Source organism: Phodopus roborovskii, unplaced genomic scaffold (assembly GCF_943737965.1).
Source record: "Phodopus roborovskii unplaced genomic scaffold, PHOROB, whole genome shotgun sequence".
Classification (NCBI taxonomy): Eukaryota; Metazoa; Chordata; class Mammalia; order Rodentia; family Cricetidae; genus Phodopus; species Phodopus roborovskii.
Window position 1 is genome coordinate 58,056,933 of NW_026126511.1, and position 22,582 is coordinate 58,079,514.

General features: G+C 49.9%; 2 protein-coding genes across 3 annotated transcripts; both read right to left on the reverse strand.

The window, feature by feature from the left end:
- Nucleotides 1-2,308: 2,308 nt before the first annotated feature.
- Nucleotides 2,309-11,852, reverse strand: Mmp14 (matrix metallopeptidase 14). The gene is made up of 10 exons (XM_051195727.1): nt 11,467-11,852; nt 7,612-7,760; nt 7,245-7,367; nt 6,625-6,932; nt 5,786-5,951; nt 4,935-5,091; nt 4,638-4,776; nt 4,364-4,514; nt 3,762-3,877; nt 2,309-3,403 (listed from the first exon to the last, which is right to left on the reverse strand). The coding sequence occupies exons 1-10, from the start codon at nt 11,572-11,574 to the stop codon at nt 3,072-3,074; spliced, it is 1,749 nt and encodes a 582-aa protein (XP_051051684.1). The 5' UTR covers nt 11,575-11,852; the 3' UTR covers nt 2,309-3,071.
- A 2,099-nt stretch (nt 11,853-13,951) lies between these two features.
- Nucleotides 13,952-16,896, reverse strand: Mrpl52 (mitochondrial ribosomal protein L52). 2 transcript variants are annotated; one of them, XM_051195741.1, is made up of 5 exons: nt 16,737-16,896; nt 16,606-16,663; nt 16,464-16,531; nt 14,847-14,911; nt 13,952-14,120 (listed from the first exon to the last, which is right to left on the reverse strand). In XM_051195741.1, exons 1-5 carry the CDS (start codon nt 16,873-16,875, stop codon nt 13,974-13,976), a joined length of 477 nt encoding a protein of 158 aa, XP_051051698.1. In that variant the 5' UTR covers nt 16,876-16,896; the 3' UTR covers nt 13,952-13,973. The 2 variants fall into 2 exon arrangements, with proteins under 2 accessions (XP_051051698.1, XP_051051697.1); XM_051195740.1 differs by having other exon boundaries at nt 16,606-16,666.
- Nucleotides 16,897-22,582: the final 5,686 nt, after the last annotated feature.

Here is a 22,582-nt window from a genome sequence, read left to right on the forward strand (position 1 = left end):
CCCTCCTCTTTCCTCTGGCAGTCCCCCTCCTGGGCTCTTCCACTGGCTCCAGCTGTGTTTTGCAGAATTCCCTCTGGATAACATCTGTAATTGCCTCCATATGTGGGCCGCAAAAACACAAAGGGGCCATGAGCTCATCTTCTGAGTTTTTTGTCACATGCATAGACTACCCCTAGATGCCCCTGACTTCCCCCTCAGGGCCACCTTCATAGTTCCCATCCCTTCTGGTGAGGGTGGGGGTGGGGGTTGTGCCTAACTTCACTGAGATACACCGCCCTGCCAAACAGCTGTTGGCAGGAGAGGCACAGGTGACCGTGCTTGGGGACAGGGTTGCTGGCTGGCAGGAAGGTGGGGTCCCCCATCTGCCAAAGCAATCATGCCAGCCCCTCTGCAGAGCAGCTGGGCAGAAGAATGGCAAGGCGGGGCCAGGCTCTGAAAGGCAGGCTGTGGAGGACCTGGGCAGGAGCCCAGGGAAGATTGGGCTGAGGCAGGAAGGGAAGGCGGGAGAAGGGGGCTGCTCTCCTCCAGCAGAGCTGACTCAGCAACTGAGCTGACCCCTCCCTTCAGGCTGGTTTTGGAGGAAGGGAGGGTCAACAGCCTGGGAACCCTGTCTAGGGCAGCAGTTTCTATGCACAATGGAAACAAAGCCTTGTTATTCTACCCTTCCAACCTGAGGGTCCCGGGTCTTCTGGACAACTGAGATACACTGTTCTGCCAGGGAAAGGACACACCTAGTAGATGAGACCATAGGGCCAACTCCTTTTTTTTTTTTTCCCCCTTCCTGATCTCATGATCCAACATCAGAGTCCCAGGCCTGTAAGAACCTCCACCTTTTTTCTTTTTTAGGCAGGGTCTTACTGTGTAGCCCCAGCTGGCCTAGAACGAACTTATGTAGACTAGGCTGGCTTTAAACTCCCAGAACTACAACTGCCTCTGTCTCCAGAGGGTTGAGAGTAAAGGTGTGCACCACCATGCTTAGATTTAGAAGATGCTCCTTGGGTCCTCAGGCTTGTCACTAATCCATCTAATGTGATCATGGGAATACCCTTGCTGCAGGGATAGATGTATGAGCAAACTCGAGTGTCTGTGGTCAGATCACACGGCAGAATAATGCAATTTAGGAAGATTTTCCAGATGGTTTCAGTGTGACCACTTCCACCTATCTCTGGCAGCCTGGACTCTCAAAAGTAGCCTTTTAAGGATTTTGGGGAAGGAGGCAGGGATCTGCCAATCACTCCTCTAACCTCTAGTGGAACATGCCTTGCTCCCCAACTCCAGCTCTTAAATCCCATCCGTACACTAAGAATAAATATTTAGGACAAATACTAAGTCCTCACACCATGGGAAACGCTGTTCTCAATGTCTGCTCTTCCTAATCCTGCTTGGTCATATTGAATTTACCCCTACACCAAGCTATAGTCACACAAAGAATGTGAAACACAGTTTATTCTTCGTGGAAAGGTTGAACAAGGTCAAAAAAATGTCCTTAGAGGGCACTGGCCCAGCCCCGCCCTGCAGGTTTCTGGGGTCAGTTGCCTCTGCCCCCCTCCCCCACCCCTCCCCATGCCCTTTGTTAACAAAAGGAACAATTTGAATGGCATTCATATATAATAATTATAATAAAAATATACATTAAACAAAACAAAAAATAAAACCCAAACAAGACAGAAATTTAGCTGGGCTTCCAGCACCGTTCACCCCGTTTTCCCTAGCCCCAAACCCCACCCGGACACTCCTCGCCTCTCACCCTCTCCACCGGGTCTCACTCTCCCAAGTCCCCAGTACCGTGAGCGCCTTCAGTGGCTGAAGGAGACCTCAAATGGGTCGGCTGGGTGGGGAAGAGGAAAGGCAGGACACAGGTAAAACGGGCTGAGTAGTGCCTGCATCAGGAAAGGGAGGGGCCGCCCCACCCAGAAGCACCCAGACACCTGCCTCACTAGGATAGTGAGGCAGACTGAGCAAGGCTAGGCCACCGACAGCCTCCTCTGGTCCCCAGTCCCTGTAACATATGCTCTTTTTTACTCCTGTATCCACTCCTAGCCTTCCCTTCCACAGCCAGTGAGCAAGGAGTCAAAAGAGATCCAATAAAATGTGCCCCTCCTGGGTACCACAGTGTCCTGCGTGTGCCCTACAGTCTGCCCAGATTCCCAGGCATACACTGTCTCACTACACTTCATTTCCTGCCCCCTCTGACTGCTGTCTTTGGGTCCCAGCCCCAGCTACTTGCATTTGGACAGGTCTTTTAAGCCACCAGGCTCATCCCCCATGCTCCACATCCTGCTATCTCCCCGTGACCCCCCTGCACCTGGGACTATCCCCCCCCCCACTTTCAGCTCATGTGACCTTGAACTTGACATCCAAGGCTAACATTCAGGAGGGGCCAGCTTTGCCAACAGTTTCCTCAGACCCATTCAGTCCTTAATGGCTCAGGCTCCTTGGAGGTTCTCCAGGCTGGGTTGGATAGAGGCAGATCTTTGTGGAGAGGCACTTGGTCGTCCAAGCCACCAAGACCCTCATTGAGCGATTTTTTTCTTTTTTTAAATTGAAGTCTTTAGAGTAGCTGAGCAATCTTCCCACCTCCAAACACACACTCTCAGATTCCTTTTAGTCAGAGTGGCGGGAGGGCTGACAACTGGGTACACTTGGTATTTATAGGGCTCACATACCCAGAGCCTCCTGAGGTCAGAGTTCAGAGATTTAAGGTATGTAGTCAGGGGATGGAAAAGAAGCAGATGACCCCATGTGGCCTTTGCCTATGAGGTCAGAGGGTCTTGCCTTCAAGTGCAGAGCCCTGAAAACATTCAAATAGGGCTGGACACACACCAAGCTATGAGGTTCCCTCAAGGGCCAGAGGCCTGAAGGGACCACCTTCCGGGAGCTCAGCCCTCAGGGGATCCACCTATGGATGAAGCAATGCTGGGGTGAGGGCGGACAGGCTTTTCGGGACTGAGAATTACGGCTGGAGGGAGAGGGCTCAGGACGGGTGTGAGTAGCCCACCTGCCACCACCTGCTGCCCTGGCCTTCAGGGGCAAAGTCCTTGTGGTAGAAGCGGGTGGGCCAGCGGTGGGGGTCAGACCTTGTCCAGCAGTGACCGCTGGCAGTAAAGCAGTCTCTTGGGGGTCCCATGGCGTCTGAAGAAGAAGACTGCAAGGCCCACCGCCAGCACCAGGAGCAGCAGCAGCACAGGCAGTACCACGGCGGCCGCACTCACAGCTCCGCTGCCCTCCTCGTCCACCTCGATAATGATCACCTCTGTCTCCTCCTCAGTCCCCTCATCTGGCCGGCCCCCTGAAGGGCAGCCCATCCAGTCCCGCAGAGCCGACTTGGGGTACCCTGGCTCTACCTTCAACTTCTGGTTGTTGAACTTCCAGTATTTGTTCCCTTTGTAGAAGTATGTGAAGACTGAAGGGCACCAAGAAGACGGTGTAAGGTGCAAGAACCAAGACAGGGCCAGAGTCCATAAAGGTCCCAAAGAGAGAAAAGAAGAGAGCACGGTTAGTGTGATGGCTAGCCAAGCTTACGTCTCAATCTTCCTCAACACTTGCTTCCTCAAGTGGAAAATGGAGTTCATCACAGACCAGATTGGAAGAGTGAGAAGATGGAGGGTACTACATATGAAAGCTCTTGGCTAGTTCCTGGCAAGTGACAATTGCTAGTTCCATGCAATTGCTGCCATCATCAATGTTTCTACCAGATGCTCTGCCTTTCTGCTCTTCCTCACTCCCCATGCCCATCCTTCTCTGCACAGTCTCGCACTCACCTTCATCACTACCCATGAACGACCCTCTGGGAGACTCAGGGATTCCTTCCCAGACTTTGATGTTTTTAGGGTACTCGCTGTCCACTGCCCTGAACTCCTCATTGAAACGGTAGTATCTGGGGATGGGAGAGAAAGGGAAGTAGTTGGATACTGGGCATGCCCTCAGAGGTTAGCAGACCCATGGCAGTACACCAGGGAACAAAGGGTAGCTATGGACATGGTTGGGGACAGGGGTTTTGAGTAATGAGGACCTGCAGCTGAAAGAGGCGGAAGGAGGAGGTGGAAGGGAGGGTCCAGGCTGTAAGGAGCCACCAGCAGCCCTTAATGACAGTGCCTGGTGGCTGGGGTGGAGACACAGTGCTGGGGACAGGAGGCATCAAATGACCAGGTCTGAAATGGTGACCGGGTCATCACATCCCACTCAAGCAACACTAAGAAAAGCTGCCTACTGCTAGGCAACGTAAAGGCTTAGCCACTTCCAGGGCAACACAGGGTGGGGTGGGGGGGCTTACTTCAGAATTTAGGGATGAGGATATCTGGGGTGGCAGTGGTGGTGGCAGTTTCTGAGTGGAGGGCTTGGGGTTAAGGGTGTGAAGTCTTACTTATTTCCCCTGAAGAAATAGGTCTTTCCATTGGGCATCCAGAAGAGAGCTGCATCAATCTTGTCTGTAGGCAGTCCTCGACCTAGCTCCTTAATGTGCTTGGGGTACCCAGGTTCCAGGGAAGCCTCGTCAAACACCCAATGCTTATCTCCTGGGATAAGAAGAAGGGAAGAATCTGGGTTCAACTTGACTCTAAAGACTTTGGGACTGAAGTGGAATCACCTCATCCAAGGAGACCCTCCCAATTCCCCCAGTCTAGGAATGACCTGCTTACCTTTGAAGAAGACGAATTTGCCATCCTTTCTCTCATAGGCAGTATTGATGGATGCAGGCAGGCCCCTCCAGAACTGGCCAATAGGCATCGGGTATCCATCCATAACTTGGTTATTCCTCACCCGCCAGAACCATCGCTCCTAGGAATAGTAAAGGTGGGGAGAGCACATTATGTCTTGTACCTTAGTCTTCATCTTTGGTGCCCAAGCTCCCAGTTTTAGTTTTCAGTCCTTCTGTTACGCTTCCACCCAACTTCCTTGCTGAGAGTCCTTCCGCCCCCTTCTTCTCTTCCTCTCACCTTGAAGACAAACATCTCTCCTCGGAGCATGGCCACAGTGTCAAAGTTCCCATCACAGATGTTAGGCCCATAGGTGGGGTTTCTGGGCTTATCTGGGACAGAGGGCCAGGAGGTAGTTCTGGGCTGAGGGGGCATCTTGGTGGGTGACCCTGCCTTACTCCCTGAGGAAGAGAACAATAGAGGTATTTCAGACTTTGGGGTAGAGATGATGGAAGGACAGATATATGAACAGACAGCATGAAGAGGGCAGAGGTGCTGCAGAGACGGCTCAGTGGTTAAAGCATATGGTGCTCTTGCAGAGGACATGAGTTTGGTTCCTAGCACTGGTATCAGGTGGCTCACCCAATTTTAGGAAACTGGATGCCTCTGGCCTCTGTGGACACACACACACACCCCTCTAGTAGAAATAAATGTATGTTTTAACAAATGTAAACAGCCTTTTGGAGAGGGTTCAATTAGTCAGCTTGGGTACGTTCAAAAGGTATGCTCAAAAGTGGGAGCTGCGGGGCTGGAGATGTGGCTGACTCATTAGGAGCGCTTGCAGCTCCTACAGAGGACCCAAGTTTGGTTCCCAGCACTCACATGGCAGTTTCAAGCGATCCAATGCCCTCTTCTGGCCGCAGTGGGCACCAGGCATGTACATGTTGTGTACACATACAAACACACACACACTGGTAATATACTTATACATTAAAAAAAAAAAAACTTTAAAAAAGGTTGGAGCTAATAGAGGCAGTAAAATGTGGTGTGTGTGTATATACAGGCTTCAAGCACATGGGAGGGAAAATGCAGACCAGAGACCAAAAAGGGACAAAAGCAGAGACAGAGGAGCAGGTATAGGGATGAATAACTTGCCATAAAGTTGCTGGATGCCACGGCGATCGTCGTCAGGTAGCACAAAGTTTTCTGTGTCCATCCACTGGTAAAAGGGTGCCATGATGGCAGAGGGATCGTTGGAATGCTCCAGGCCTAGAGCATGGCCCAACTCATGCACAGCTACCAGGAAGACGTCATTCCCTAGAGGGATGGAGGTGTTGAGAGCTTGGGTCCCTTTGTAGACTCCCTGCTGCCCCACCAGAGACTTCAGTTTCACAGATAAGCCTCTGGTCATGCTTTCCATCTAAAGCGAACAAATCTCGAGGGTCAGCTTCCTGTTTGGTTCAGAAAGCTCGAAGCCAGTCAGTACCCTCCTCTGGGTGAAGTGGGGTGACGGACAGGAATTCAATTTCAAGAAAACCTACACTGTGGGGCTCAGTTGCTCCCAGAAACTACGCATCATGTTTGCCTGCAAAAGTGGGTGAGGAGGATTGGCAAGGCATTCAGATGGTGACAGCAGACCAAATATACAGATATAAATAGCTTAAAACATCATCCCTGCTTCCACACCAGGCTTGTGTGGCTAGCACTTAGCTGTTGTTGTTTTTTTATTGTTTATTTTGAGACAGTCTTGCTATGTAGTCTAGGCAGGCCTCAAATTCACAATCCTCCTGTCTCAGCACTTAGATTTGTCATTTTACTTTTATTGATTTATGAGACAGGGACTCACTATTGTAGCCCTGGCTGGCTGGAACTTACTATGTAGACCAGGCTGGCTACTACACCCTGCTAGCTTAGATTCTGGAAGGAGACCCCTCTATATACAACTGACTGCACACTCTACCCAGGGCAGACTCAGGGTTCCCTTACTCACCATTTAGGTCCTCATTTTGGACAGTCCAGGGCTCAGCAGAATCGAAGTGGGTGTCCCCTCCAATATTGGGGCCGGGGAAATAGGCATGAGCCAGGAAGCCCCCTTCACCATCAAAGGGTGTACTGTCGCCGTGGAAACCCTCAGCAAACAAGATCATGATGTCAGCCTGCTTCTCATGGCCCTCTCGGATATAGGAATAGGGTACTTCGCGGAAGCGCAGTGGCGTAGCGCTCTCCCATACTCGGAAGGCCTTCCTGATGGCCTCAAATGTGGCGTACTCACCCACCTTGGGGGTATAATTTTGGATACTGATATCCAGACACGAGGGTAGAGAAGGGAAGCATTAGATAAAGGAGGCAAAGTTCCCTGCACTCTCCCAGAACTCGCCCAGCCACCTTGCCAGACCTTTTTCCCCCCTGCTCCAAGAGCCAAAGACTTGGGGGTGTTGGCACTAGAGTGCATCCCCCAAATGGCTGTGCTTCTCTGCAAGATTAGAGCTATTTTCCTTCCCACTCCCTAAGAATGGAGGAGACTAGTCCAGGCCATTTCTTTATCTACATAAAACAACTAATAGGAAAGGGTAGTGGATGCGAGAAAAATCTCTAGGTTGTTGGACTCACCAGAAAGTGATCTCATTATGCTGCCATTTGAGGCCCTGAATGGCATAGCGCTTCCTCCGAACATTGGCCTTGATCTCAGTGCCAAACTTGTCTGGAACACCACAGCGAGGGCGCTTCATGGCCCTGGGGTAGAAACATTGTGGTCAGTATAATATATAAAATTTTAAAAAGCCTTCAAGGGGAGAGTGGAGTGCTACAGTTGACCCAGGGTCCTGGCCTCTGGCTCCAGGTCAGTGTTGGGTGAGGCTCTGTATGTCAGTGTAGGGAAAGGCCAGGCAATGATGTGAATGGAAGAGGGTTGGGATACAGGTATAGAGGCAGGTTCAAATGTCAGAATTTCTGGTATTCAGTGTGGTCAGATACTTACTTCATGGTATCCAAATCAGCCTTGCCTGTCACTTGCAAACCATAGAACCTTTGCATGGCGGCAATGGCAGCCGAGAGTGACTGGGGTGAGCGTTGTGTATGGGTGCGCAGGTCTCCTGGAGGTAGGTAGCCATACTGCTGCAGCCAGGCCTGTAGGGAGAGGGGTGTGGGTTAGAGAATTTTCTACTGGGTCTAGGGGTCCACCTGCCTCTTCACAGTGTCTGGCAGATGTCTTTGGTTTAGTGAGAAATATGATGGACTCCAAGCCTCATTCTGACAGGAACTCTCAAGTTAAGCTAACCATTGACTCGAACTCTATAGCCCAGACGCCAGTATGACTTGTCCTCAGGGGTGATGGGAAGCCATTGGTCCTGACTGGCTATAGTACTCTTGTAAATGAGAGCACTGATGGACTGAGAGAGATTTAAGATGTTTTTGGTTTGTGCTAACATGCATGCGGAGGCCAAAGGTTAATTTCTGGAGTGTTCCTTGGGAGCTGTCCACCTTGTTTTTTAGGGATTTGCGGCTCATCTATTAGACTAGGTTCGATGGCCGGCAAGCCTCAGGGAACTGCCTGCCTCTGTCTCCCTGGTGCTGAGATTACAAGTGTGTGCCACCTCACCTAGTTTTTACATGGGTGTTAGGGTTCGATTTCATGTCCTCAAGCTGGCGAAGTAAGCATTTTTTACTAAGCCATCCCCACACCCTCGAATATCTTTTTAGAGCTGGTATTTTCTCCAGCATGTGTCTCCTCCATCAGTGCTTGCAAAGATGGCATGTCCCATTTGAAAATGGGTCATGTTCATAATATGTAGTGTAGAGAATCTGGGTGAGGGACTCTGAACAGGGCAAGTGAGTTTCCGGAACAGAGGTACCACACTTCTAGGACCCTCACAGCAGAGATCTTTTAAAGGAGGGGTCTAGAAAAGGAGTTAGGGTTGAGGCTGGGTGCTGATGGGGAAGCTGGGCTCTTTTGGAGGTGGTAGCTGATCAGCCACAACCCTACATAAACACTCTATGATGTAGCAATCTAGGCTTGGAAAGCCTAGTAAGCCATGTTGTGCACGGACTATGAAGATGCTTGGGTTCTTCTATAGGAAGACATGGCCCAGATAGCTCTGGTCCTGTTCCACTTACCTATTTAAGGAGTTTAAAGGGGGCTTCAAGTTGCCTAGAATAGGCATTTGGAGGGGAAAGGGCAAAAGCTGCCTTGGGTCCTGCATCTCCTACCCATGACCACTATTAGGATGGATTTATCTCCATGTGATGCTTCCCCTTCAGGCCTAGGCATGGGTGGTGGAGCAGTGCTCTTGTGTGGGGTCTGGGGGTGATTCAGGAGCAGCTGACTTAGGACCTGAGCCCAATAGGGGCAGGGATTGTGACACAGTTCCAGGAAGTGATTCCCCTCACGCTGAAGTGAGTTAGAGCCTGAGCTGTAAACAACCCAGCCTTTCCCCCAGTCAACAAGCCTGGCCAAACAACTTTAGCATCACCTGTTTCTCAAAACCCTGCCCAAGAGCACATGAGTTTAACCTCTTGGTTGACAGAGGGGCCTAGCAGGGCGTGTGAGTCCAGAGCTGTTCTTTTGGATTTGAAGGCTTGCCCTGACCTGTGCTGGTTGATGCCACAGCCAGTGCCCTCCTGAGGCCTGCTGTGGCCTGTGCCAAGAATGTAGGAAACTCCCTTTGCTCCAAGCCCCACCTGTAGGCTCTGACCCCTGCTGGGATAACCGCTGTGGGAGGGCTCAAGGAGGGGTGGGAGTGGCCTGCCCCCTCCCCACAGCTGGGGAGGAGTGAGTTCCCCTTAGCCAAACAGAAGGGATGCTCCTAGAGGAGGATGGTGGGAGAAGCATCACACACAGGCAGGATCTCTGGGCAAATCCCTTCCCCGCCAGCCTTTCAAGAGATAGGCAGGCCTAAATAAGCACACTTATAAACCCTGCCCTGTGCCCTGTGGAGAAAAATGGATGCTTTGTCAGAAAAAGGACTCCCCGGAAGAGTGCCACAAAGCCAGGAAAGAAAACGGCCTCTATTTTCTTCCTTTCCCGGACTGGGCAAGTTTCTTTCTCCATCTCACAGAGCCAGGCTCTGAGCAGAGGAAGAACCACAGACTAAGAGACTGGAACCACAGGACAGGACTCTGGTGTCTGCGGCTGGGTGGGGGAAGGGTGAGACACCAGACACTGTCCTGGAGCTTGTGAGGAGCCATGGAGGCCTGGTGCAAGGGACCTGGCTGCCCGAGGCTTGGCTGCCTCCCCTCCCCTCTCCTCTCCTGTGTTGGGTGGCGGGACCCAGGTGGCTGGCATTGTCGTGATGAGTAAGTGCAGGGTAATCCCTATGAGAAAGTCAAGGGAACACCTCCCACTTTAGAAGGCCGCGAGAGGGTGGGGGCTCTCCAGCTCTCCAGCAAGCCTTGGATCCTGGCCTCTTCTGGGTCTGCCCCGCCCTCCCTCAGCTTCCCACCCTACTGTGTTCCAGAAGCAAATGGTGGTTCTGGCTCTGGGACGACCATGACCCACTTAGAGTAGAGCCAGTGCCGCTGCCCCTCCCCTAGGGGACCTGGAGGAGGCTGGGGAGGGGAAAAAGAAGCTGGCAGTGGGCAGTCTTCCAGAGGCTCCTTTTGTTAGGCGCTCTCTTTGGGGCTAAGATGGGAGCTTCAGGGCTGGGAAAGTCCCCTCCTCTCTGACAGTTGGGTTTGGTCTCCAGTCTTAGGGAGGATTTTACTGTTTCTAGTTTCCATGCACAAGTGTGGTCTCACTCCCAGGTCCACACGTGTCCGTTCAGCCCCAGGTCTCTTCAGGGGCCCAGGCAGCTGTGCCCGAGACGTTACCTCGAAGGGTGTGATCCCGCCTGGGCCTGGGACTAGAGCAGAGGGAGTCAAATGCACACCAGATTCTGCACTTTGAGCCTTTCCCAGCCCTTCCCTACCACACCCAGGTCCTCACCAGGATGAGTGGGTTGGATGGCCCAAAATAAGAAGCTGATTAAATCCATCTCCCACCTTCACCCCAAAATAAGAGAGGGAGGGGAAACTTCTTCAGACTACTCCCACGCTGTTTCCTTCGGGACTGCTTCCTTCAGGCCCCGGGTGGGCAATGGTCATGGGAGGGCTGGGGATGGGGGTGGGGACGCCCAAGTCAGTCTGGAAGCTTGAGGGTGATCCAGGCCCGCCCTCCACTCACTCTCCGAGCAACTTTCCCCCAGTCTCTCGCAATTAACGCAGAGAAACAATTAGCAACAAAAAGGGCCCCCCAAGGCGCCGGTTGGGGTGAGGACGCCGGGAGGCGGTGGTCAGGCTGAGCCCCGCGGCTCACAAGAAGAGCTTTGTGTGCGCGGAAGTTCGGCCCGCCGCGATCCTCGACGCCAGGGCCCAGGGCCCGCACCGAGGGCGGTCCAGGGGAGGCGGGTAGCGCTCGGCCGCCCCCGACGCCCCACTTGGTACCGATGCGCCCGTGCAGGGCCGCGGGCACCTGAGCGCTGCCAAACTGAAGGAACAACTCGCGTATGACACCGGCCCAGACGGCACGGGGTTGGAGCGGAGTCCAGTGTTTATGAGGCTCTTGCCTGGTGCCAGAGTGCGCGCAGAGCCCGGGACAGCGAGGCCCGGGCCCCGCTGCAAAGTTCTTCCAGGGAAGGGAGGAATGGGAAAGAGTCGGCGGCGGCGGCGGCGGAGGGGGTTGGTTGGAGGCAGGCAAAAGTTGGATCGACTTGCAAGTTTGCAGATGAGGAGGGAAAAGAAAGGCCGGAGCAGCAGAGACCCCCAGAGCCCTGCTCTCAGCGGGGACTGTCCCCTTGAAGACCCCCGGGCTCGCCTACCCGGCGAGCAACTCCGGGAAGGGCCAGAGGAGCTCACTTACTTCGGGGCTGAAGTTGCTGCCTTGGGCCCAGCCGAGGGAGGCGAGCGCGGTGCCGAGCGTGAGCAGGGGGAGCAGGAGGCTGCGGGAGGGTCGAGGGGCGGGAGACATGGTCCGCGGCGTCGGGGCGCCAGGCGGTGCGGGCTCCGCGGCGGGGCCCACGCCCTGGGGTCGCGCCGCCGCTCTCTTTGGGCGCCTTTGTCTTCGGAAGGCACGGAACTTGGATTCCTAGAGCGCAGTCGGCTTGGAGGTGAGGGGATTGCTCCTGAAAATGCCTGCTTGCTCTTCTCTTTTCCGTTTTTTGATCTTTCTTCTGCTTAGTCGGCGAACTGGGTTGGAAGCCCTCTCGGCTCTCTCCTTTGGTCCCTCCCTTCTCCCACAGCCTCTCCTCCGCCCCCGCCCCAATGCCCTCCTTTCCTGGTTGGGGACGTGGTTGTTTCTGCCTGAAACCAATTACAGCCAAGAGCAGGAGAGAAAGAAAAAAAAAAAAAAGTTGTCTTTCTGTGGTGCAGGCTGCCATCTGCAGGGGTTGAGGCCACAGCCGACAACTGACTAGGAGCCTGGGTGTCCCAGGGGACGGGATGCGGAAGACTTTCTCTTCCTAAGCATTTTTGGGTGGCCTGATTCCCGTGGTATTCAGCATGTGTCACGTTAGAGTGTTAAACATTGCGAGGCTTGATGGCTAATGATGGTGGTGACATGAAGATTTCAATGCCTGTGGGGAAGGGACATTTACTAACAGGGAGAGCTGTGTGCTGAGACCTGCGGACAAGCCTCCTCTTGCCCCAAACTTACACTGTAACAGAAGCCATTGCCTACAATCACAATTACTTTGAATTTGGGGGCCACCCCTTTATTAATGGTTTTTGCAATCTAGCTGTTCTATTAAGTGTGATCTGCCCGGGTAGGGAAAGGCTTCAAGGTCACAGGACGGGGGAAAGTCAAATAAGTGTGATTAAAATTGTTGGAAGAGGGAGGATTGAGATTTATGATTTGGGGTTTTGTGCAGTCTTTACATGGAGACAGTTCCTTAGAGTGCAGCTTCCTCCGCGATGGCTGGGCTGTGAGAACAAAAGGAGAGGTATGCAGGGAAGGGGGGGTGGCTGGCTGAAGCTGGCCGTGAGAAAGGGAGATAGATAAGAGGTTGAGAACTAGATCTGGAAAAACACCAGCAGTGGGACAGAGGCAGGAAAAGTGTGGGAGACCGAAAACTCGACCATCAGCGAAATGTAAGATCCAAGAATTGCATTTGGTCAGCGAGAGGAAGGAGGTAGTGGGGAGAGGAAGGGAGGGAAAGCTAGTGAAGAGAGGCCGTAAAGCGGAGGGGTAGAAACAAGGTCAGGTAGGAAGCTCCTGAAAACTGCAACTACCAACCAGGCTTGTGGTGGAAAGATGCAACCCTGACATTCAGGACTGGAATGGGAACAAAGGTCCTTGCCTTCAGAATCCAGGCGAGGGCTGGTAATCAATAAAATGAATGGTTGCCAGGTTACTGGAAGTTCCCAGGAGCTGGACAGTGGGTATTAGTGCCACATTGTGTAGAGTCCTCTTCAACCAACCTCTGGAATTCAGTCAGAACATAACTCCTTCAGTGGCAGACTAAACACACAAGTTCAGTTCTTCCTATGTCAGTTTTCTGGAGTGGGTGTTTCCTGGGTCATGTGTCTGGACACTAGTTGCTTGTTAAGAGATATCTGCCAGGTGTGGTGGCAGGATAATCTTTGTGAGTTCAAGACAGCTTGGTGGACATGGCCAGTTTTAGGCCAGCCAGAACTACAGTGAAACTGTATCTCAAAAAGAAAAAAGGGCCTCAGAGGGGAACCTGTTCTTTTTTTTTTTTTTTAATTTACAGATTTCCTCTTTATTTTATGTGCATTGGTGTTTTGCCATGGGTGTCAGGTTCCCTGAAACTGAAGTTAGTTGAGCTGCTATATGAGTGCTGGGAATTTTACTGGGGTCCTCTGGAAGAGCAGTCAGTGTAACTGATGAGCCATCTCTCCAGGCCCTGGGGAGCCCTTTTCATCAAAACATTTACTGAATGCCAACTGTATACAACTGAGCTGTGTATGGACTATAAGTGACTCAACTATGTTGGTAAAACCAGGGACACCAGCGCTGCCCCTTACTTCTTCCTCTACAGAGCAGTTGCTGCTTAGCTGGGTTGACACTATGGCCAACATGGGGGAGGATTAAAATCCCAGAACAGGGCATGTGGTAGGGTGGTGTTGTGCTTAACTTCTACACAACTCTGGGTTTGTTCTCTAGCACCAGGGGTAAAATAATAGCCCCAGAGCAAGATCTGGCTGAACTGGAATAGAGTGAGGACTCAGGGCACTGGGCCAAGCCTCCCAGGCAGTGATTTTTAGTTCCTCTTGGTGACTGAGATAGTTAGTTTGCTGTCAATACAAATGGCGGAAAAAAACAGCTTCATTCTGCATCGGATAAAGCATTCATTCAGGTGACAGAAAAGAAAGCCAGAGAGTCTGGGAAGGTGGGAATGGAGCTGCTTTTTATTGACGTGGAAGTGCGCTTCTCAGTAAAATCCCTTTGGGTTTAAGACCATTTTCCTGCTTCCTTTCTTCTTCCAACTTCTGCTGCCTGAGCTTCCATGCCTGTAACCCAGCATCCATTTCCTGTGTCAGCAGTACAACTCGTCTCTGAAACAGACAGGAAAAGAATAAATAACATCTGGGGCTCATACCATTGAGCAGATCCCCTTTCTTCCCAGAAGTCAAAGGTTTTCAGCTGATGTTGATGCTGCTGACTGCCACTGGCCCAGTCTTTGCACGACAGAAGAGGGAATGCTGCTATTGGTTTCTCGCCACCAGTGCCCCGTCTTCCCTTCTCACAGTGCCATTAAAGTACTTGGCTGGGGCAGGTAGGGTGGTGTATCCTTTGAGCCTAGCACTACATAGGCAAAGGCAAGCCCCTCTCTTGTGAGTTTGAGGCCAGCCTAGTCTATATACTTCGGTCTAGATAAATACTGGTGATACAGCTGCTGGTGGTGTACTTGTCTGGCAGGCAGGAAGCCCTGGGTTTTGATTCCAAGCACTGCTAAACAGTAGCTCAGGTACCACACAAATTATAACGTATGGAGCTGGAGAGATGGGGCAGTGGTTAGGAGTACTTTCTGCTCTTGCATGGGACCCAGGTTCAACTCCCAACACCCACATGGCAGCTCACAACCATCTGTAATTCCAGTTCCAGGGGAATCTAACCATCCTCCTCTGACCTCTACAGGTACCAGGCACACATGTGGTGAACACATTCACAGAGGCAAAACACATACATATAAAAGTCAATCTTAAAGAAAACAAAGATAAACATTTAGGTTTTCATCCTCCAATTATAAACATAGCCTTGTTGGAGTTCCAGCCACTCACTGCAAGCTTCTCCCGTTGAGCTTGTCTTCGAAGTTGGCCCTTCATTGGGGGTGCAGGACGACCATCTACAGACAGTGAGAAAAAGGCAAATGTTAAACGTGGGCTGGCCATCTTGTCCAAACACTGCCATGTGACAGGAGTAGAGAACAGTCACTCTCTAGGCCCCCTCTTCCAGTTCACATCCCTCAGGGCTGGGTGGGGGCTAGCATGTGAGGCCCAGCTTCAAGTCCCAGCACTGCCCATCAAAAATAATACTGAAGAAAACATTCATTTAGCACCATCAGTGGTTAGTTACAACAGAATCATGAAAATGAGTTTCAAAGCATGCTCTTATTATTTCATTTAGCTGTGTCATTAGCATAGAATTTGGGTCATCTGCAATGCTGAATTCACTGTTTTATCTTCAGAAACACTTCAGTCTTTGCTGAACCTTATCTTACAATGAAATGTAGGGTTTTTTGTTTGTTTTTTCTTTCATGACAGGGTTTCTGTGTAACCCTGGCTATCCTGGAACTTGATGTGTAGGCCACACTGGTCTTGAGCTCAAAGATCCCGCTTCCGCCTCTGGAGTGCTGGGACTAAAGGTGTGCACCACCACCCCACTCACTTTTTCTTAGTTTTTTGAGATAGGGTTTCTCTGTGTAACAGCTCTGGCTGTCTTGGAACTAGCTCTTGTAGACCAGACTGGTCTGGAACTCACAGAGACCCGCCTGCCTCTCCTCCAGAGTGCTGCCATCGCCTCCTGGCTCACTTTTGAATTTTGAGGCAAGGTCTCACTAGGTAGCCAACGCTGTTGCTGTCCCTAGCTCTCAACCCTCCTGCTCCTGCCTCCTGTTTACATGTGTCATTATTACTCCTTTTTAACTTTACGTTTTTAAAAAATGCTTTGTTTTTATGTGAATGGGTGTTTTGATTGCACCGTGTGGGTGCCCGGTACAGGTGGAGTGAGAAGATGGTGTTGATCCCCTGGGACTGGAGTTACAGTTATAAGCCACCACATGGGGGTTGGGAAGAGAACCCAAATTCCTTTTGAAGAAGTCCATGCACCTGAGCATCTCTCCAGCCCCATAATTTTTTCTTAAAGAGAAAAAAAAGACTTCTCTGTATTGAGTCTGCCATCTTCAGTCTTGTAGGGGATCTTCAGTGTTCCTTACAGCAGCTTTCCACAGACTTCCTTGTGTATGTGGAGTCAAATTCTAAAATTACACTCACCACAGATGCCCCTTCTGAAAAAATAAAGTCATGCACCCTTCCAACCCCAGGACAGCCCAAGTTAGGATTATATCTTCAAGCCATGATCCCCTACAGCTCCTTAGTCAATTTACTATTTATTTATACAAAGGGTCTCATTCTGTAGTTCAGGATAATCTGGAACTTCCTATGTAGTAGCACATACTTGCACTGACCTCACAGCAATCCCTCTGCCTCGACTGCTCAAAGCTAAGATTTCAGGTGCGAGCTACCACACCCAGCTCTGGACTCAGATAAAATTAGAGCGCTCCTCTCCTCAAACTCTTTTTTAAATAAAAGGTTAAATATTTTCCCAGACACGCCCCCCAATCCCTACCAGGGGTGGTCTCTCGGAGGAAAAAGGGAAACCCTGACATCAAGGCTCACCGGCGAAAGACCAGTCAGGAAGCTCCGTGAGGGGTCCATAGCCAGAAGGGTTGGCAGCCAGTCCCTGCCTGGGTGGGGAAGCACAGGGGTGAGGGCTCGGCGGGCTGCCAGGTCCCGCCCCCCCCCACCGCCCGGTACTCACTTCAGTCTCCACTGGCTGCCGGCCCGAGCCGCCGCACTGCAGTGCAACCTCCGGACACCTACTGGAAGAGCAGGGAGTTAGAGGGCAAGCCACCCCGCGGCTGCCGGGTCCCCAACCGCACACTCACTTACTGGACAGCCTACTCCCCAACGCAGCCATGCCGTAGCAAAGGGGCCGGAAGTGGGCGTGGCCACGCCGGCCACGCGCGACGCTGCGGGAAAACCGGAAGCCGACATCTTGACTGTGGTTTTGGATCGCGGGCCCCGCCATCTTGGGTCGGCGTACGGAAGTGCGGGCGGGCTGTGGGATGGGGGAGTTGTCCGGTGCGTGCGCCCAGCATCGCCCGAGGCGGTGGCGACACCGGTGGCTGAATTGTTTGCAGCCGGTCTCCAGCCTTTGGAATTACCTCATTGTATAGTATTCTGCATGGTTTTAACATTTGTTTTTCTGATCAAGACATGATATCAAGTGTAGAACGAAACAGAAAAATTTGGTTCTCATCCAACAGAACCGAAGAAGTAACAAGTGGGTTTAGGAAATTGTAAGGATAGCTAATACAGTATCAGATAGAGAATAGAGCGTTGGGTCTAGAGGAGACAAATGATCACAGACAAAACTAATATTATAGCTGAGTGCTGGGAAGGAAAAGTGTATGCTATTTGTGAAACGTTTATGGAATATGACGCAGAGGACACTGTTAAACGCTTTCTTGAGGAAGTTGTGCTGGTGCTAAACATTGTTTTTTGAGACAGCCTCACTATGTAACTACGGCTGTCTTGGAACTTAGTATGTAGACTCATAGAGATCCCCCTGCCTCTGCCTCTCGAATGCTGGGATATAAGGCAACAGCTGATTACTCTTTCGTTGTTGTTCTTGTGTTTTGTTTTGCTTGTTTGTTTTTCGATACAGGGTTTCTCTGTGTGTAGAGGCAGAGATCCACCTGCCTCTGCCTCCCGAGTGCTGGTATTAAAAGTGTGTGCCACCACAGCCTGGCTCTGATACCTTTTTATAAAGAGTGTCCAGGGTACATTCTCATGAGTTAAATACACTTTTGAGTGGTCCAAACCTGAAAACTGGATTCTGAAGTGCTCTAAATATCAAACTTGTTGAATCCAAATAGGATGCTACAATGAGATACACCTGGAATCATAGAGGAGCTTTAGTCAAAGACTGGGTGCACTAAGGATGTGTGGTAGGTGGAGCACTTAAAGCATGCTTAGACTTTGGGTTCATCTCCAACGTACACAAAATAACATGCAGCAGCTTGGTGGTGGTAAACACCTTTAGCACCAGCACCTGGGAGGAAGAGGCAGGTGGATCTCTGTGAGTTCGAGTCCAGCTTGGCATCTACAGTGTGAGTTCAAGGACAGCCAGGGCTGGTTAATTTCCAGGATGACCAGCTTCTAACCTGAGGCAAAAGCCTGGCAGTTTACAACAAGGGCCTTACAGGCTCTTTCTCTTGATAGTAGACCTCCTGGTGATGGACTGGCTCCATAAATTTAAGGCTGGATAAGGACATGTTACAAAATAGTTGAGGGTCAATTATCCATCCTGTCTTTAAACTGACCAACCCCAAATTAGGGGAGGGAAACCCTTCAGAGACTTAGAAAAACAAAGAAATAAAAAACAGTCCTGGAGAATAGACTGGAATTTGGCTTTCTGAGTCCCTCACTCTTACTTTGCAAAGTGTCTTTTCCCTGTGTCTCATGCATATATGTGTTTCCTTGCCCCAATAAAAGCCCATCTTCAGTTGCTGATTCTGTCTGCTCCTACCTGTTGCATCTGAGATTTTCCTGAGTTTTAATTTAACTGGCAGTAGAAATTAAGATCCCCAGATGTCTAGCCAGATATGGTGGCACATACCTTTAATCCCAGCACTTGGAAGGCAGAGGCAGGCAGATCTCTGTGAGTTCAAGGCCAGCCAGGTCTACAGGGTGAGTTCCATTACAGGCTCCAAAGCTACAGAGAAACCCTGTCTCGAGGTAAAAGGAAAGAAAAGAAAAGAAAAGAAAGTGGATCTTCTCACTTCAAATTTAAAAACCAAAAACCAGAGTTGTACTCACTCAGGTCCTGAGCTCAATTCCCAGCAACCACTTGTGGCTCATAACCCTCTATAGTGGGATCTGATGCCCTCTTGTGGCATCAGGTGTACATGCAGGCAGAACACTTTTTTATTAGAGGCTAACAATACCAAGCATTTCAAATAAAGGACACTCAACCTTTAAAGCTTGCTCTGCCTTACTTGCCCACTACCCCTTTTGAGATGGGGTCTTGCTCTGGTAGCCCTGGCTGCCCTCAGTGTTCCTGCGCCAGCCCTCAGAGTACTTGGATTACAGATTTGAACCACCATGATGTTTACTTCTGCCTTTGAAGGAGTCACTTTCTGTTTCCTCCCTCCTTCCTAACTTCCCTTCCACTCCCATTTTGAGACAGTCTTGCTATGGAACCCAGGCTGATCTAGATGTCTTGAGCTCTTGGTTCTCCTGAAAACATTTTGAGGGTGATGGCCTGTCTTCCGTTCTCATCTCCTTCTGTAGAACGGACGGGGGTTGGGTGGGGGCGGGGGGCTCTTTACACTGGAGATGCTTCTCGGTTGTGCTTTGAAAGAAGGGGAAGGCGATAACAAGAACAATGAAGGATGGAACGGAACTAGAAAGAGGGAATGGGAGTAAAAGAAAATTAACTAGACACCCTGGATTGCCACTCTGCCCCCAAGAAAAAAAATAAAGCAAGAGAGAGCTGGCTGTGGTGACACTGCACTTGTGGGGGTAGCAGTAGGAGGAGGAGTTCAAGGCCAGCCTGTGGTACCTGAAACTGTGTTTGAAGAAGCAAAACAAAACACTACCACAAATTAGAACAAAATAAGGCACAGACATAAGAATACTGCTACTACTACTCTATAAATCTAATTTACTTATTTATTTATTTATTTTTGGACATGGAGTCTCTAAAGCCTAGGCTGACTTAGTCCATTGTGTAGTTCAGGTTGGCTTCCCCTGTGCAATGATATTCTAGCTCAAACCTCCTCCTGAGTGCTGAGATTACATCTGACCCCAGTCTTTATTTTATTATTAAATTTGACACAGAGTCTCACTTAATTTGCTTGAACTGGCCTTGAACTCAAGAAGGCCTGCCTCAGTCTCCCAAATAACTAGGATTAGAGGCCTGGCTTCAGTGTACATTTATGTAAGTTTTTCTTTTTCCTTTGTAGTTCAGGGTCTTGAACAGGTATGATCTCTACCCATTAATTAACTCCATACATCTATTTTTCTTTTCTTTCTTTTTAAAAGATTTATTTTATGTATATGGGTATTTTGCCTATATGTGTGTCCATGTACCATGTGTAAGTGGGCCCATGGGAGCCAGGAGGAGGTATGGGACCCTTTGGAACTGGAGTGACAGATCATGGACAGCCATCAAATGAGTGTGTGCTGATTTGAATGGAAATGGCCCTAAAGACTCAGAAAGTGGCACTATTAGGAGATGTGGCCTTGTTGGAGTAGGTGTGGATCCAGCATAGAACTCAGCTACCTCTCCAGCACCATATCTGCCTGCAGGTTACCATGCTGCCTGCCATGGTAATAATAAACTAAACCTTGGAATTGTAAGCCAGTCCCAATTAAAATGTTTTCCTTTAGAAGAGTTGCTGGGGTCATGGTGTCTCTTCACAGCAATAGAAACCATGACTGAGGCAGGGTGCTACAGAAGAGCAGCCAGTGCTCTTGACCATTGAATCATCTCTCCAGCCTGTTTCCTATCCTTACTTTTCAAAACCATGTCTACTGCTCTTGCAAAGGACCTGAGGTTGAATTTCAGAACCCATATCAGGCTCCTCGGAATCACTTGCAACTCTTGTTCTAGGGGATCTGACCCATATGGCCTCTGAGGGCACCTGCACTAAAGTGAACACACAGACACACAATTAAAAATAACAAAAACAACTCTTTCAAACCACTTCTACATAAATAACTTGATATGCTTTTCTCACTGACCCTACAAAGGAGAATGGACAGTGTTGGAGCAACCTTTGGACAACTTTTCTTGATGTTTTCAAAAGGCTCAGGAGATTCACAAAAATGTGGCTATTAGGATAGAGTGTGCACTTGCTATGTGTGAGGCCCTAGATTCATCTCTAGCAGCACACACACACACACACACACACACACACACACGATGACCATGGATTTCCTTTTTTACAAGTAGTGTCAGAATAGAGACCAAAAGACACTGTTCTTGAATTTGTGTCACTAAGCCTTTGGTCCTGAGACATCCCATAGTTTTCAGTATAGGGAGCAAGTAGAAGCCAAAGCTTGAGGAATAGGGTAAGAGTCAATGTTCTGCAGCAATAAGCAAGATGATAATTTCATACTATCACCTTTGATACATAAGGGAACTGGACTAGCCATCAGTTGGCAAAATAATTCAAAGAAATGCCTTTTGGGGAATCATAATGTGGACAATAAAACATGGAAAAATGGGCATAAGTGTCAGGATCCCAGCAGCTGGGAGGCAAAGGCAGGTGCATCTCTGTGGATTTTAGGTCAGCCTGGTCTACATAGTGAGTTTCAGGCCAGTCAAGACTACATAGTGAGATCCTGTTAAACAAAACAACCAAACCTATGTGTAGTCATTCAATAGAGCAAGAGTTAGAAGATTTAGGGAGCAGATAAGTTTGACTAGAACCCCAAAATATGGAAGAGAAACTCTAGGAAAGAAAGGTAAGAGCAGCTTTTGACATAGTTTGATGTAGGAGAGACACAATCCATGGGTTATAAATAGACCATAACTGGGAGATGGTCACACAAGCCTTTAATCCTAGCACTTGAGCACTTGAGAGGCAAAGGCAGGCAAATCACTGAGTTTGAGGCCAGCCTGATCTACAAAGTGAGTCCCAGGACAGCCAGGGCTACACTTGAAAAAAAAAATCAATCAATCAATAAATAAACTGCTAACACTGCCACCATCCTTCTTTCTCCCTCCCTCCCTCCTTTCTTTCTTCCTTTCTTTCTTTCTTTCTGAGAAAGGGTTTCTCTGTGTAATAGCCCTGGCTGTGCTTGAACTCACTCTGTAGACCAGGCTGGTCTTGAACTCACAGAGATCTGCCTGCCTTTGCCTTCCAAGGACTGGAAATAAAGGTCTGTGCCACCACACCCGCTGCAACCATTCTTTTAAAGAATGTTTATTTATTTTTATGGATGTGTGTGTGCCTAGTACATGTATGTGTACCGTGCATGTTCAGGGGTCCTTGGAGGTCAGAAGAGGACATCAGGTCCCCTGTAACTGGAGTTACAGGTGGCTGTGAGCTGCTATGTGGGTGTTACGAATTGAACCTGGGTCCTCTATAGGACTGCTGAGCCATCTCTCTAGTCAACTGGCATTTGAACATTATGGGACAGTTGTTGAATCTGGCATCTGCACTGTCCTCTCTAGTGACTGATCCAGCCATGTCAAACACAGGAAAGTGGCTCTGTTTTTTCACACTGAATGTCCTCTACATTTCATCTGAGAACAGTAGAATCAAGCGCTATAGAAAATTGAGTTTGAGATTCCTGTGTTTCCTCTCCTAGACTCCTTTGCCTTTCAAGTCAAGGACATCAGGTTCCGAATTTAGCTTTTGCATTTTGTTATGCACTCATTCCCCTAACCCCACCCAATGTTATCCAAACATCTCTCTGTTCTGTGGGTCTAGACACTTACTTTTGCTCAAGTACATTATGCTGGGAAATTAGATTTCCTTTTTGCTACTTATTTTTTATTCATAATCAGAAATTTAACTTTGCCATCTGGTTAGACTTGGAGGAGAATGTGAAACCAAAGGACTGTAGTGAGGGTACAGAGCTCACAGGCTACTGTGAGCAGACGGGCTGGAGGGTGGTCTCAGGAGCAATGGCCTACTGGTTCAGGGGCCACACAGGTCCAGGTGTCAGAGCTGTTCACCGTGGGCGATGGTGAGCTTCTTGTTGACCTTGCTGTTCTT